We start from the raw sequence: 16,463 nt of genomic DNA on the forward strand, positions 1-16,463 counted from the left end.
CTCAAAAGCTGGTACATGCATTTCAGAGAAACCCAGGTTTCTAACATCTCAGCAATTAAAACGCATTGTGATGTAAGTACAGGAAGTGCAGGCTGTTTGCAATTCATTCATGTTGCAGATTTGCAGGACAGTCCAAATTTTGAAACCATTCCTGCAGAAATACAGAGAATTCTTAGGGGCTCAAAACAAATTTCTGCCAACTGTTGGGTATAGGCATTATAAGCTTATTGCCTGTTTACTGCTTTTAGCATTTGACTGTTTACTGCTTTTAGCATGTAAACAAACTCCAAAGTAAGGATTACTGCATGGGAACTACCCCCCAGTGTACCCATATAACCCAACCCAGTCCGCAAGACTCCAGTTTTTTTTTTTTTTTTTTTTAAAGAGTAGTAAAGAGATCACAGAGGAAAAGGGGAGGGATCTATGTCCAAAAATGTAACATACTCCAAGATATGGAATTTACAGATATGTAAAAACTCTTATTATGTCAGTAATACAATACAACAGGGGTAAATTCTTAGACCATAGGTGTCAGTGCTTGCTGATTCCAGAAGTCAAGATAGCCTTTGGAATATATCACACATAGGGGCAGAAAATTCTGCTTTAGTCAGACAGATCACATGTTGTGTGTCTGTGAGGGGGCCTGATTTAAAAGGCTGGAGTTTTGTCAGCGCTGAGACCTTGCTCTGGAACAGGGAAACTGCTATCAACCTGAGAAGTACTTGGAGCTTCCTCAGGACCTGCAGTGGATTATCTGCAGTTCCATGTGCTCCTATTCCTGATTGCCTGTAATACACCACTGCTATGTGATAATCTTCCCCGGCAGGATACTCCTGGAATGGATGCAGACTGAGGGTTTCAAGTACTGAAAAAAAAAACTCAGGTATTTACCAAGTTCCTCTGGCTGTGTCTCTAAGGTAACAGGTGAGATGGTAAATATTCTTTTTCGGTTGACAGCAGAAAATGTGGGTGGAAATGTTAAACATTTGTTCAGCCAGGAACTGGTATTTAACCACCTCCCATCCAGCCATTGTATATAAACAATTAGCCAATCAGTGATCACATGCAGAGTAGTAAGCAAGATGTCACTTGAATATGGAATACATTTTGGCCAAGATTTATGATGAAATATTATTTATTTGCAAAATTGTATAAGAAAAACACTTTTTTCAAAATTTTTGGACATTTTCATTTACATAGAAAAAAAAAATAAAAATCCCAGTGGTGAATAAACAACACCAAAATAAAGCTTTATCTGTCTCAAAAAAATGCTAAAATATTCATATGGGTATAGTGTTGCATGACCGCACAATTGTCATTCAAAGTGTGATAACACTGAAAGCTGAAAATTGGCCTGGACAGGAAGGGGGTAAAAGTGTCTGGACTGGAAGTGGTTAAAAAGGTACAGGAAACCTTGTCCTACTTTACCTAAATCACTGGTCCCATCCAGAGTCCAGACTTCACCTGTTACGGAAGGCCTGAAAAGGGTCATAGGAATGAACCACGGTCCTGGACTTGTACGGCACCCTGTGGTTAACTAGCTTAGTACATCACATACCAAAGTGAGTGCCGAACGCAGGATCCAGAGCCTGAAGCAAGTATTAAAGGCCGGCTGTTGTGAGATTTGAGTACAGTTCCTAAGATGTAAATCAAGGGTAACCAACTAATTCGGAAACTGCTAGTGAGCCATAAGGGAATAAGCAGTCACGTTGATAAAACTGTTGTTTGAAGGTACAAGTAAAACTAGAAAGTACAATGAAAAATAGAAAAAAAAAATCTGCTTCATCACCTAGGGTTACTAGCAAACAATATGAGCCTCACAGAGTAGGTGGGGTTATATGGATACAATGGGGTCGGCTCCAGGAAAGCTTTTGCCAGTGTCCAATCACCTGAAAGTAGCGGCATATAACATAGCATAGCTTATCTGCTAACACCTCTTTGCAACCACTTTCTGTCTGCATGCGTGCCCTCCAGCAATGACTGCATAATATTTTTCAGGGCCAGCTTACTGATGTTGACAATGATGGAACATAACTATGTAATGAGCATAAAAAACCCCCCAAAAAACCCCAAACATTTACAGTGAATATCTACAAACAAACACTACATTAACGTTTCCTTATGTATTATCCCTCAAAAAAAAAAATGCTGAAAGTACAGAAAAATACCAGTTTCGGCTGACAGCACAGTGCCTTTGCTTAACTGAAATCCTAATCAGCTTTGTTAGCCATACCTACCGAACTACAGAAATTCACCAATCCCTACACCCCCCATGTCCCACTCTCTTTAGAAAGGGAGAATTGAGGTTCAATTTGGATAATATCTGGACATACAGTTTAATGCAAATCATATTTTGACAATGATTGAAAATTAACGTTGAAAACCTCAGTAAGTTAAACATTATAAGAAAGTAGTGGTGCACCGAAATTAAAATTCTGGTGCTGAAACCGAAAATTCAGGCTGCACTTGGCCAAAAACCAAAATGGACAGTTTTTAAAAACATATATAATTTTTCAAATGCAACTTTTTGGGGAAAAAAAAACACTGAAAAGAATTAAAAAAAAAACAACCAAAAAAACAACCAAAAAACAATATTTATCCCATTTTTTTTGTAACATATGAAAGATGATGTTATGCCGAGTAAATAGATACCCAACATGTCATGCTTTAAAATTGCACACGTTTGAGGAATGGTGCTAAACTACAGTACTTAAAAATCTCCATGGGTGACACTTTAAAAATTTTTACAGGTTACCAGTTTAAAGTTACAGAGGAGGTTTAGTGCTAAAATTATTGCTCTCGCTCTAACGTTCGTGCTGATACTGCACATGTGTGGTTTGAACACCGTTTACACATGTGGGTGTGGCTTAAGTATGCGTTTACCATTGCATGCAAGCACAGGGGTACTTTAAAGCGGAGTTCCATCCAAAAGAGGAAGCTCTGCTTGCTTGCCTCCTCCCCCTTCCATGTTTGGCACCTTTTGGGGGGCATGGGTACCTGGTTTTGACAGGTACCCGCTCCCACTTGCGACTCAATTCACCATGGCAAAGTGAGCCAGACGTTCCTGCCCCTCCTTCCTACCACAGTCTCCTGGGAACTTTCACAGGTCCCAGAAGACTACCGGACCAATCAGGATGTGCAGCTTTAAATGTTTTTTTTTTTTAAATTTTACACAGTTACATCGTTAGTCTGGCTGAAAAAAGAGAAAAGTCCATCCAATTCAACCATTAAAAAAAAAAAAAAAAAAAAAAAAAAGTTATAATCCCTTTACCCACGGTTGATCCAGAGGAAGGCAAAAAAACCCCCAACAAAGCATGATCCAATTTGCTCCTGCAAGAAAATTCCTTCCTGATCCCCCGGTAGGCAATCTGATATTCCGTGGATCAACTTTACCTATAAATGTTAGTATCCAGTTATATTCTGTGTATCTAGGAAATAATCCAGGCCTTTTTTTAAAGCAATCCACTGAGCTGGCCAGAACCATCTCTTGAGGGAGTCTATTCCACATTTTCATAGCTCTTACTGTGAAGAAACCTTTCCGTATTTGGAGAATAAATTTCTTCTCCTCCAGATGAAAAGAGTGCCCCCTTGTCCTCTGTGATGATCTCAGGGTGAATAGCTCTACACAGAGTTTACTATATGAACCACTGATGTATTTATACATGTTGATCATATCCCCCCTTAATCTCCTCTTCTCAAGAGAGAATAAATTCAGTTCCTCTAATCTTTCCTCATAGCTGATCTCCTCCATGCCTCTGATCAGTTTGGTTACCCTTCTCTGTACTTTCTCCAATTCCCCAATGTTCTTTTTGTGAATTGGTGCCCAAAATGGAATTGCATATTCCAGATGAGGTCTTACTAATGATTAATTTTTTTTATTATTTTTTTTTTTTTACACTGTCACTTACAATTTTCAAAAAAATCACTTTTATTCCAATCACAAGGAATGCAAACATCCCTTGTGATAGAAATAAGCAGTGACAAGTCCTCTTTATGGAGAGATCTGAGGTCAATAAGATTTAAAAAAAAAGCATTAGATTTAAAAAAACAAAACAAATTGATTTAGTGCTTTACAAAGAATCAGAAGTGACGTAATGACATTGCTCCAGTCCTCTAAGGGCATAGAGAAGAGTGGAGGCCATCTTTCCTTCACTGATTTCTAAGCCCAGCCACTGGGATCGTTGGAATGAGTTCTCAGGTAAGCCTGAGAAGCATTGGGCAGCAGTGGAGGGTAGGGCTATTTTCGGCACCTATATCGGTGCCTATTTTCATATCGGCCAAAGGATGATAGTGATATTCTCTGCTGAAATATTATTGCACTTCAGAAATTACAACTATAGTAACAAATGTAGCCTACCACATTTTATCCCAAGGTGAGCATGCATAAATCAATTTCTAAATTTATTTAGATGCTAAATTAGTAAAGGAAATGTAGCCTGCAGCTGTGCACTTAGTGTTGGTTTTTAGAGCCACTTAAGGGCTTTCAAATAAATAGAGAGCAGGGGGGGGATTTGGGGTACAATAGATGTCTCCACAAAGATGATCAATCACCTGCCCAATGCTACCACCCTATGTAATAAGCAATATAATTACATAAAGAAAAACAAAAATGTAAAAAAAATTATATAATGTGAACAATAAAAAATTAAAGAACACCCTGTCACCCTCATTCTCACCCCAATTCACAGGGAGCACAAGGAGAGCATGTGTATCTAAATATAAAATGCCCTATATATGTGGTATTACCACGATTCTTGGAGCAAGAGCAATAATTCTAGGGTCATAAGTCATGGTTAACTCTAAACTGATAACCTGGAAAGGCTTTTAAAGCATCGTCTCTGCACAATTTTGGGTACCACAGGTTTTTGCGGTTTCATGGGTGTGCACACTTTTATGCATTGACAGGGTTGGAATCTATTTACTCGACACATACCCATGTTTTATATTTTAGCAAAACAATGGCTACTGTGTTTGCAGTAAAACTTACTTTAGTGTATTTTTCCGGAAAATATGCATTTGATAAATATATCATCGCAAATATTGTTTAACATAAAACACACTGAAACTACCACCATTTTATTCTCAAGGGTCTCAACTTTCAGAAAACATATAATTCCTGGAGGGAGGGAGGGAGCTTTGGTGTTAAAAGTAATTTCAAGCACAAAATGCAGAATTTAACGTGTGCGAAAAAGAAAAAATTGCCCTAGGAGACAAATGGTTATGCCCATTATAGAATAATTTTGTGACTTGTTTTCTTTTACATATTTGATATCCACTACAAGTCCTCTTTAATCTCTATTGTTCCAATAAATCACTCAATATTTTAAGAATTACAGTACTTACGCGGGATAGGGTAAGCAAATCTGTCAGGATGTTTAGTAATTAGTGTATTCTTTATGTGTCGTCTGCCAACACCATGTGCACCTAATAAAAAATTAAAAGTAAATCAAGATTACAATTTGCTTGACATAATATACCAAAACAGTAACTTCAGTCAAAATACATTACCTAGAAGTACTAGTGTTTTCCTTTTAAAGGCAGGCAGTTTCACAACTTCTTCATAAGTGACTAGATCTAATTGATCAAAAACTATAAAGAAAAAAGTCAAAACATTAGCAAATCTCTCTACAGAAAGATATAATATCAATGATCAGTCATCTAACAGTGATAGACTCTCAACCAAAATGCTAATTATCACATCTTTGTATGACCACTTTTTTAAAAAAAATGTATTAATGTTACATTTTTGCTAATTTTATTGGTTGGATTGCAGCATTTATCTCTAAAGAAATAAAAACTGAATATCTATCCTACCTGCATACTGTATACAGTCTATAGACCTCTTTTTGTATAGGTAGTATTCAAGTCTCCTTAAAACATGTATATTTATGTAGCAGTGCACTGGAGACACAATTTCTCGGTGTACACACCCATCAAATTGTTTTTATACTGTCTGAAAGCAGAGATTGTGCAAAATTACAATAAGCAGCTCTGAAATGTTATAATCATAACACTCAGGAATAAATGCAAAATTTGTGGAGACCAAAAGTCATGATAGAATGTAAGAAGATCAAAGATACACCTAAATATTGTTATTAAAGAGGCGGTTCAGGCTCCTCAAGAAAAATAAATTAAAAATCAGCAGCTACAAGTACTTTAGCTGCTGACTTATAATATAAGGACACTTACAGTGGGGCAAAAGTATTTAGTCAGCCACCAATTGTGCAAGTTCTCCCACTTAAAAAGATGAGAGATGCCTGTAATTGGCATCATAGGTAGACCTCAACTATGAGAGACAAAATGAGAAAAAAAATCCAGACAATCACATTGGCTGATTTGGAAAGAATTTATTTGCACAATTATGGTGGAAAATAAGTATTTGGTCAATATCAAAAGTTCATCTCAATACTTTGTTATATATCCTTGGTTGGCAATGACTGAGGTCAAACGTTTCCTGTAAGTCTTCACAAGGTTGGCACACACTGTTGCTGGTATGTTGGCCCATTCCTCCATGCAGATCTCCTCTAGAGCAGTGATGTTTTGGGGCTGTTGCTGGGCAACACGGACTTTCAACTCCCTCCAAAGGTTTTCTACGGGGTTGAGATCTGGAGACTGGCTAGGCCACTCCAGGACCTTGAAATGCTTCTTACGAAGCCACTCCTTCATTGCCTGGGCGGTATGTTTGGGATCATTGTCATGTTGGAAGACCCAGCCACGTTTCATCTTCAATGCCCTTGCTGATGGAAGGAGGTTTGCACTCAAAATCTCACGATACATGGCCCCATTCATTCTGTCCTGTACATGGATCAGTCGTCCTGGTCCCTTTGCGGAGAAACAGCCCCAAAGCATGATGTTGCCACCCCCATGCTTCACAGTAGGTATGGTGTTCTTTGGATGCAACTCAGCATTCTCACTCCTCCAAACACGACGAGTTGTGTTTCTACCAGTTATATTTTGGTTTCATCAGACCATATGACATTCTCCCAATCCTCTTCTGGATCATCCAAATGCTCTCTAGCAAACTACAGACGGGCCCGGACATGTACTGGCTTAAGCAGGGGGACACGTCTGGCACTGCAAGATCTGAGTCCCTGGTGGCGTAGTGTGTCACTGATGGTAGCCTTTGTTACGTTGGTCCCAGCTCTCTGCAGGTCATTCACTAGGTCCCCCCCGTGTGGTCCTGGGATTTTTGCTCACCGTTCTTGTGATCATTTTGACCCCACGGGGTGAGAGCTTGTGTGGAGCCCCAGATCGAGGGAGATTATCAGTGGTCTTGTATGTCTTCCATTTTCTAATTATTGCTCCCACAGTTGATTTGTTCACACCAAGCTGCTTGCCTATTGCAGATTCAGTCTTCCCAGCCTGGTGCAGGTCTACAATTTTGTTTCTGGTGTCCTTCGACAGCTCTTTGGTCTTCACCATAGTGGAGTTTGGAGTGTGACTGTTTGAGGTTGTGGACAGGTGTCTTTTATACTGATAACAAGTTCAAACAGGTGCCATTGATACAGGTAATGAGTGCAGGACAGAGGAGCCTCCTAAAGAAGAAGGTACAGGTCTGTGAGAGCCAGAAATCTTGCTTGTTTGTAGGTGACCAAATACATATTTTCCACCATAATTTGCAAATAAATTCTTTCCAAATCAGCCAATGTGATTGTCTGGATTTTTTTTTCTCATTTTGTCTCTCATAGTTGAGGTCTACCTATGATGCCAATTACAGGCCTCTCTCATCTTTTTAAGTGGGAGAACTTGCACAATTGGTGGCTGACTAAATACTTTTTTGCCCCACTGTGCCTGTTCAGGGGTCCAGCGCCGTCTTCATCCGAGCTAGTTTTTCACTAGCCTTCAGGTTACTGGCGCCAGCATTGCAAGTAAGGGAAACTGGAAGTGAAGCCTTGCGGCTTCACAGCTGGTTCCCTACTGCGCATGCATGAGTCGTGCTGGGCCTTGAGATGTCGGACCTGTGAAGTGTCCCAGAAGACTGCAGGGGAGAAGGATGGGAGTCGAACTTCCAGCTCAGTTCATCATGGTGAACTGAGCCGGAAGTGGGAGCGAGTACCAGTCAAAACCAGGTACCCGATCCTCCCCCACAAAAAAAAAGGGCAAAATGTGGCAGTGCAGAGGGAGGGAGGAGGCAGACAAGCGGAGCTTCCCCTTTTGGGTGGAGCTCCGCTATAAGGTTGCCCCCTGCCCCAACAATTATGCATACAGCCAACTATATTTCTTTGTGTAAAACAAGTATACATACAGCAAACTATAGGGTTGATTTACTAAAACTGGAGAGTGCAAAATCTAGTGCAGCTTTGCAGAGAAACAATCAGTTTCCAGGTTTTGTCAAAGCTTAACTGGGACAGGGTGACAGGGCTTCGTAAAAATCACGTATATATACATGATTTGCATTTCCAGGTAGGGGGCATGCACACACCGCCCTACCCGTGCCGCTATTGGCGGCTAGGGATGTCAATCATCGGGTCCCAACCAGCACTTGGGGAAAGCTGACTGGGGAGAGACCTGTATGTAAACACAAGTTTCTCTCCTGTCAGCAAGGACATGCAGCAGAGAAATACAAAGCAGCATGTCTCTGCAGTAGAACACACACAGGACAATGTAAAACACACACAGTTAACCCTTTGATTGCCCCAGATGTTAATTGAACAACCTTAAGTTAGAAGCGGATTGGCTAACATGCACAGCTGCACCAGATTCTGCACACTCCAGTTTTAGTAAATCAACCATATGTTTCTCTGTGTGAACTAAGTATGCATACAGAAAGCTATGTTTCACTGTGTAAAAAGGATAGGCCTATTCATCCCTCTTTTGTATAAACCTATTTCTCTAAATGCACAGGTTAAATGCACTGTGGTTTATGTTTGTTAAAAACTTGCTTCTGCAGTGCTGTGCAGCTTCAAACTGCAGGTCATGTGTTCTCTGTAAGCTCCACAGTGATGCACGGATCTGCTGGTGGGCGTGTCCAATGTCAGGCATGTCCAGTTGCCGCCAAGCTTCTGCACTGCTATGTCAATGGAACACAGTCGGATAAGGTAGCAAATGTCACTTCCCACCCCTCCAAAATCCGAGAGCAGGGATGAGTGGGCTTTGCACTGACTATAGAAGAGAAGGCACACTATGCTCTTGCACATTGTGCCTGTATCTTTGGTGTGATGACACAAGATGTAAACTGAACATGGTAGCTTGGATCGGCTGCCATGCTATTGTGGTCAGTTTACTTGTAGGAGGAGCAGCACAGGCAGGATCAACAAGGGAAATTAGTGCATTGGCAGAGGGAAATACAATACAAACATGCGAAATCACATGTAATTAATTTAAAGAGACAGTGCAATGTTTTTTTATTTTTGCCTTTACAAACAATTTAAAGGTTCCCATAGAGTTGAGATGGCAGTCATTTGTTTTCATGCAGATCAGCTGATTCTTTTAAAATCTATCAGCTCACGTGGATACAAATAAAAAAAAAAACAGATATCTGTGAAAATAGTGATCAATTAAAGTTAGAAAAACTTTGACCACTACTAGAGATGAGCTTTGGGCATACTCTAAACTCACCTCTTTCCAACTGTCAAATTTAAGCTCTTTTTTAGTTCAATCATCTGCTGGCAGGATCATTTTTTGCCCTGCAACACATGTAAATAAAGTCATCAGTGTCCTTACGCAGACATATACCCATATTTAGTCAATGCCAATGACATAATATGGGCACATGGCTATATAAAAAGGCACTGATGTCACCAGTATGCCGCCCCCCTCTAATCACTACTACCACACTTTCTGTATAAGGCTTGCCCTCCTCATCCTGAGTTATTGTGTTTATAGCAGACAAAGGTGACTAGGCTGGATCATGCCAGCCCATCTAAATACCTTCTCAGACATATGGGCACTGTTAAATTTAGCACTGCCAATTGCGTACTAACAAATTGGCTAAACATTTATACACTAGGGTTTTGTCAATTCTGTGGGCTTACACATTTAAGCATTATTGCAGGCAGCAATGTGGTAATTACAAAGCAATTTTTTCACTGGGGCCTTCTAATTGTAAAGTAGACCTTGACACAAAGGGTAGATTTGCAAAATCAGATGCAGCTGTGCATGGTAGCCAATCAGCTTCAGCTTTGACAATAAAACTTGGAAGCTGATTGGTTTCTATAAGGAGCTGCACCAGATTTTGCAGTCTCCAGTTCTAGCATATCAACCACAGAATGTACATAATTTGGAAGTGGAGTTATAGAAGCCTTTATGTAAAATGTTTTTAAATTTGCAGTCCCCATGAAAATATCAAGCACCATTCACTTCTTTAGAAAATATCAATCCTCCACCTGTATGGAGTCGGTGAATTCTCCAATAATATTATCCAATTTAAAAAGGCAAGAGCTGTGTGAACAGTGATGTGAAGAGACGGCTTGAAGAATTTTAGTGGGCTAACTAATAAGCTCAGACTACAAAGGAAATAATTTTCATTACATGCTGCTCTATCATACATGACACACAAGAACATTAGCAGTGTTGGGGCTTAATTCTAATCTTTGGTAAAAAAAAATGTAACTTGACAATATAAGATTAATAAGCAATTTGGTAGAGATTGTAATGAAAACTAAATGACCTTCAAGCGACAACTATATACAGCAAGCAGAAACCAATTCTTACATGCACAGTACTTTGATGCAAGGTTTTAATTTTCTAACATGCAACGATTCTTGCAAAAGGATGAATACAGTCATGCTATTTGATCTTCTTTTATTCTAGAACAGTGATTCAGAAAGATGTGATTTCCTGTACAAAATCAAAGTACAGGCTTTCTAGGATGATGTTTAAAATCAGAACACAGTGGGAAAATTAACACTAATTAAGGTAGCCATTATATCCCCTTACAATTATAAAAATTAAAACTTTGTGCAATGCAAATAAGCAATAGGAAAAACACTGTTCTACAATAAATCTATGATAAGTGACTACTACAGAGGAAAAGTGAAGTGAATGCTCTGAAGAGAAGTGCTCTGGAACACTTTAGTGACAATAAAAGCGAAACTAGTAAATGGATTCCCCTCATTATCTTGGATTTACTACACAGCAGAAAACGGGCAGTAAAGCTGCATTCGCACTTAAGTATTTTGTAGCTTGAAGCTCCAAAAAGCTCAAACTTAAGAAATCAATTGTTCTCTATTGTGCCTGTTCACACCTGATCAAGCGAACAGGCACCATTAGAGAACAATCGATTTTTTTTTTTTAAGTTTGAGCGTTTTTGGAGCTTTAAGCTACAAAATGCTCAAGTGTGAATGCAGCCTTAGTGAGTTAGCAGCTTAAACGTAAAGGCGGAACGTAACTTTCTGAGCGACGGAAACTGAAAACACCAATTTCAAAGAAAACTCGCCCATCCATCCATGTTTTATTTTGTTGAGAAATCACTTTGATAAACACCCCCTAGCATTTTTAGCCTCTGCCATCTTGAGCGAGTGCAGATGATTCATGTAGCATTTACTTTTTGGAATCTATCTGCCCTTAGCTCAGAGGAAGTCCCTCTTCTAGGTAAAAGAAAAAAATGCCCATAAGGACTCGGATGAATGACATCATTTTGGTCTAGGCCATAGATCAGGAAGCAACTGAAGAAATGTAAAAAAAAAGTTAGTACGTTCACCATTCAAGAAAAAATAAATGCAAATATGTTTGAAGAAAAAAATTGCATACGTTATTTTATCCTGCAGGAGCCTGGAAAGCCAGTGATCAGTGGATATTTCATATGGGCTGTCTGTTGAAAGCTGCAGGGCTGGTGAATGAAAGCACTCATCTGCACCTACACAGATCATTCAGAACTACAAGCCGTCAGCCATGGTGGCTAATGGCAGTTGTAGTTCATTTACAGGAAACTGTGAATGAAAGATGCGGCCATGAGGGCAGAGCCCCTTATAGCCGCTCTGTTTTTAAACTGTGATAGAAGATGCAAAGAGAAGATCCCATCTGCTGTCACAATGATGGGGAGAACAAGTGACAGCAGCTGGAACAGGTTACATGTTCCACCCTAAATATGAGTGGAACAGGTAACATGCTCCAAAAGGTGAACGTATCCTTTAAAACAAGTAAATATAATATACCTTCCTACAGTATGTATAGATAGCTAATGCCAGCTGCACAAAGATTAAAATATATAATGCTGACTGAAAGTTTAGTTCTGCTTTAACTTCACTCTGACACTGAATGATTGGCAATGGCCTGTCTCACAGACTAAATGATATTAAATGCTTGTCTGTAGCCCCATGGACTAGTGATATTCATTGCTGGCCTGAATAGGATTAATAATAAGGGTTATTTAGTAAGTGTATCTACCACTTTCCAGAGTCCACTACCTAAATGGACACTCACAATTCAGTTTAGCCACTCTTATGATTCACATGACCCTGTCACAAAATAATGCTAATTGTCCTTATCAGCTCTCCACCCACAGCAACATCACACTGTGTATCTCCCCTCCAGCAGACATGCTTAGGCTGGCCATACACTATACAATTTTCTTCCAATTTTCTGTCCAATTTTCTTTTAGATTTACCTTCAACTATGTAGTGCAAGAGCCTAATTGGATACAACTGAAAGTGTTGTTAGGTTTGACCTCCTATTATATAGTTTTTGATAAATCTAAACCAAAAATCTCAAGAAAATTGTATAATGTATGGCCAGCCTTAAACTTCAGCCCTTAAAGCCGTTAACCCCTTCATGGCTAAAACAAATCAATGCCTGGACACAGTTTTGCAACTTTAAACATGTGTTAGTAAAACTGTACATATCATTGTGACTACTTTGTGTATCAAGGTGGATCATAGCTTTTTTTTTTTTTTCAGGACAAATTGGGTTTTCATTTGGTGGCACATGATAATAGTAATTTAAAAAAAAACTGGGAAAAAAATTGTAAAAACTTTTTTTTTTTTAATTTAGCTGTATATTTCTTGCTATTACCATGACCTACCACCAAAGAACAACTCAAAATAAATTCTCCTGCTCCTGATGATTGCAGAAATACCACATATGTGTGTTAGTTGTTGTTTGTACCTGTGATAGGGCCCTGAAACAATAGTGCACATTTGACACACTAAATTACAATTATTTTTTTTTTAAATCTTAAAATATGCTGACCCAAACCTCTGACCATGATCCAAACCTAGATCAAACTCTGATCTAAATATTTTAATTTATTTTTTAAACACACATGGGTGGGCTGCACAGTGGCTGGTCACTGTGATAGTCTGAGGCTATCACAGCAATCAGGCAATTGGCAAACTGGGCCTTCCAATTCTCGATCATCAGTATGAGACATGGAGCTCTGGTTGAGAACTGAGTCTCTGTACTGGGAGTGCACTGTGCAGCGTATTCTCAGCACAAACACAGGGTTGCATATGAAGACCCACTTCTGTGAGCCAGCATATATGTGTACGCTCATCAGGAAGGGGTTAAACATGTAACGATACCAGTACTGTGTATTTCAGTGCAGCCTGACTGATTCAAAATGCTGGAACTCCCTGTCAGGACTCATATCTGATTAACAGGGTATTATAGAAAGTAAATATAAAGACAGATATTAGGTCATTATAATAACAGTAAATTATTATACATTTTAGTAATTAGTCCAACAATGGAGTACTCTGGTTCATTCAAAACTGGTACATGCTGTCTCCCTCTTGCACAACGCTGAGCTTAGCCACTGTAGTCTGGGTAGTTCTACCATAAAGGCAGGATGGAAAGGTTTGACCACCTAGGAGTTTTGGGGACAGGCTTGGTAAAGTCTGTGCATGGCCAACAGGCATTATTTTAAAAAGAAGCTTTATTATTCAAACTGGAGCACTGCTTTGTGATATACTGCAGAGGTTACAATGCATATGACTTTTTATTTTCTTAGTAATGGTGAACTAACCTTTAATGATCATGAAATTTGTATTTTTGACTTGCATACAAAATCCTTTTCTTGAGTACAGTAAATGGCACAGGATTTTTAGTCTTAAGTGCAGCTGCTTTCAAGTGACTGGATGCTGGCGAAGCTGCGGGAACATCTCCCTTCTACTCCCAGCAAGCTTCAGCTTTGTAGCAAGCAATAGGGGGATGACAAAGAACAGAGCCTTTTTTTTTCTTAACTGTACAGTACAGGAGCTTTAGTATTACCTTTGGGATGTCCAAAAGTAGTCCAAATGAGAGGTGAGAAAGAAAGCAAATAAACGCCAACAGTCCCTGTAACAACGGGTCAAGTAAAGGCTTCACCGAGAACAACTTGAAACACCTTACGCCTGAAACTGAAATACCATGACATCATCCACCTGGCAGAAACATAACAAACATGTGAACAGACCAGGCGGCAGTCTTGCAAAGCTGAGATACCTGATGCTGAAAAGCCCACGAGACACTAATGGATCTCATAGAGTGCACCCTAACAGGGAAGGGTAGAACCATATCCTGTAGATCATAGGCTCAAATGATGTCTTGGTTATTCCAGCTAGCAATGGTTTAGTGAGAAGCAGGAAACCCCCCAACAGGAACCCTCAGGAAGGACAAAGAAACTGCTTGCCGAAAAGAGCCTGTAGGCGAGAGGTAGACCCTCACAGTGTACCAAATTACGACAGTGGAAAAAATGTCCTTGGGATGTTTCAGAGAGGGACATAGGGAACAATGTCCTGGTCATTGAAAAAAGAAGAATCCAACTTCAGGAGAGAGGTGTAACCTTATCCATTTGTAACACTAGGAAATGCTATTTAAGGGATAAGGGTGTTAAATCAGAGACCCACTGCGCAGACGAAATAGCAATGAGAAAAGCCACCTTGCAAGCGAGACAAAGGAATATCTCCAGTGGGTATGAAGGGAGGCTTTTGAATGACCAAAAGATCCAGGCTAAGATCCTTTGGAGCTACATGGGGATGCACAGGAAGGGCAACACAATGCAAAAAGACCTTAAAGGAATAAGATGCCAATGGTTTCTTAAGCTGAATGGCCCAGTGCTGAAATTTGCCCCTTTATGGTACTCAAGGCCAAATGCAGGTTCAGACCACACTGGAAAAAGGGACATGATGTGTCCCAAAGAATATGTTCAAGGATTGAATTTCCTATCCTCACACCAAGCAAAGTCAGCCTTCCAGATGTAATTTTGGGAGAAAAGAATTTAGAATTAAAGAATTTAGGATCCTAGGGATGACTAAATCAGATCCCCTTGTACCTCAGCACCTGGGTTTCAATGGCCACGCCATCAAACCAGCAACCCAAAAGAAGGATGGAAGGCTGGTTATTTGCGCAAAATGTCTGTATAATCTGGAAGGGCCAAAAGGAGAGTCTGCCAGGACTCTAAGTATGTCCGAGTTCCATGTCTTCTTGAGTCAGTTTAACGCAATGTGGATCAGCAGATTACCCTTCAACTTGATCCTGCAGAGCAGACGAGGGGTTGTAGAGAAGGAAAAGCACAGATAAGACTGAAATGATCCCACTGAATCACCAGAGCATCCACTGCAAAAGTCTAAAGGTCCCTAGATCAGGCAATAAGTCACTCCAGTTCATTGCTGAAAATGGATGCCAGGAGATACATGTCCATGTTGATGACTGAGAAAGTCCACCTACTAGTTTTCCACACCTGGGATGTAGATGGAGATGACAGATAGGGGTGGAATGTACAGTTCTACCCAAATGAGAATCAGTTCACTTCTCGTTGAGTAATGCATCTTCTGGTGCCTCCTTGATGGTTGATGTAAACCACCACAGTGGCATTGTCTGACTGGATTATGGGTAGGTGACCTCACAGTTGAGAGGTCCAGCATTGAAGGGACAACCCTGAGTTGATAGGAAGCTGAGCTTCAACCGATGACCAGAATTCCTCCCCAGCCAAAACTTTCCATTTCTTCAGGGGTAAAAAGCTTCCTCAACACCAGTGCCAGGCTGGAAATCCACCATACCAGGGAGAGACTGGACTTGCAGGACAGAGTTTCTTTATCCCATGTAACCAGTTTGTTGAGCTACAGAGATCTGCCATGAAACGATGCATACGATACTACATCAGGCCCAAGAACCCCATGCAGACCAGAAGCAATTGCCGACTCTGGAAACAAGGGGTCTAGACAAGTGAGAGGAGTGGACAGAGATATGTTCCGGGGTAGCAAGAACTTGGACACGGCTGTATCGATTAGATACTCCAAATGGCAAGTTGGCTTCAGCAATGACTTGTAAAGGGATCCATTTGAATCTGCAGTTTGCACTGTCTGTTGGGACATTGGTTGACAAGGTTTGTAGAGACTGATTCTTTACTAGGAGATCATCCTGGTGTCCCACCATTTACTGTACAATTAAGAAATGCATTTTGCATTTTATAGGGTTTACATATCTGAATTTGACTTGATATCAGCCTTGCTCAACTCATATTGGGAAAGTAAAGTCCATTGTCCTAAGCAAATCAAGCTCTACTGCAGTGCATTTGGGCTGACGGTTAAGGAGGAGAGAGCAGA

At 40.1% G+C, this 16,463-nt stretch overlaps 1 protein-coding gene across 9 annotated transcripts in view; it reads right to left on the reverse strand.

Moving 5' to 3' along the window:
* Positions 1-16,463, reverse strand: part of CASK (calcium/calmodulin dependent serine protein kinase) — a 325,007-nt gene that overhangs the window by 11,788 nt on the left and 296,756 nt on the right. For 7 of the 9 annotated variants that reach the window (XM_089673937.1, XM_089673942.1, XM_089673939.1 and 4 more), the window contains 2 exons: positions 5,509-5,574; positions 5,344-5,424 (listed from right to left, as the gene is read on the reverse strand). In XM_089673937.1, the coding sequence (XP_089530063.1) occupies positions 5,344-5,424; positions 5,509-5,574 (147 nt within the window). Of the gene's footprint in view, positions 1-5,343; positions 5,425-5,508; positions 5,590-16,463 lie in introns of all 9 variants that reach the window. The other 2 variants (XM_089673944.1, XM_089673941.1) reach the window with 1 other exon arrangement.

This window comes from Staurois parvus, unplaced genomic scaffold (genome assembly GCF_062004578.1).
Source record: "Staurois parvus isolate SC_StPar_1 unplaced genomic scaffold, SC_StPar_1.0 ptg000145l, whole genome shotgun sequence".
NCBI classification, from domain to species: Eukaryota; Metazoa; Chordata; class Amphibia; order Anura; family Ranidae; genus Staurois; species Staurois parvus.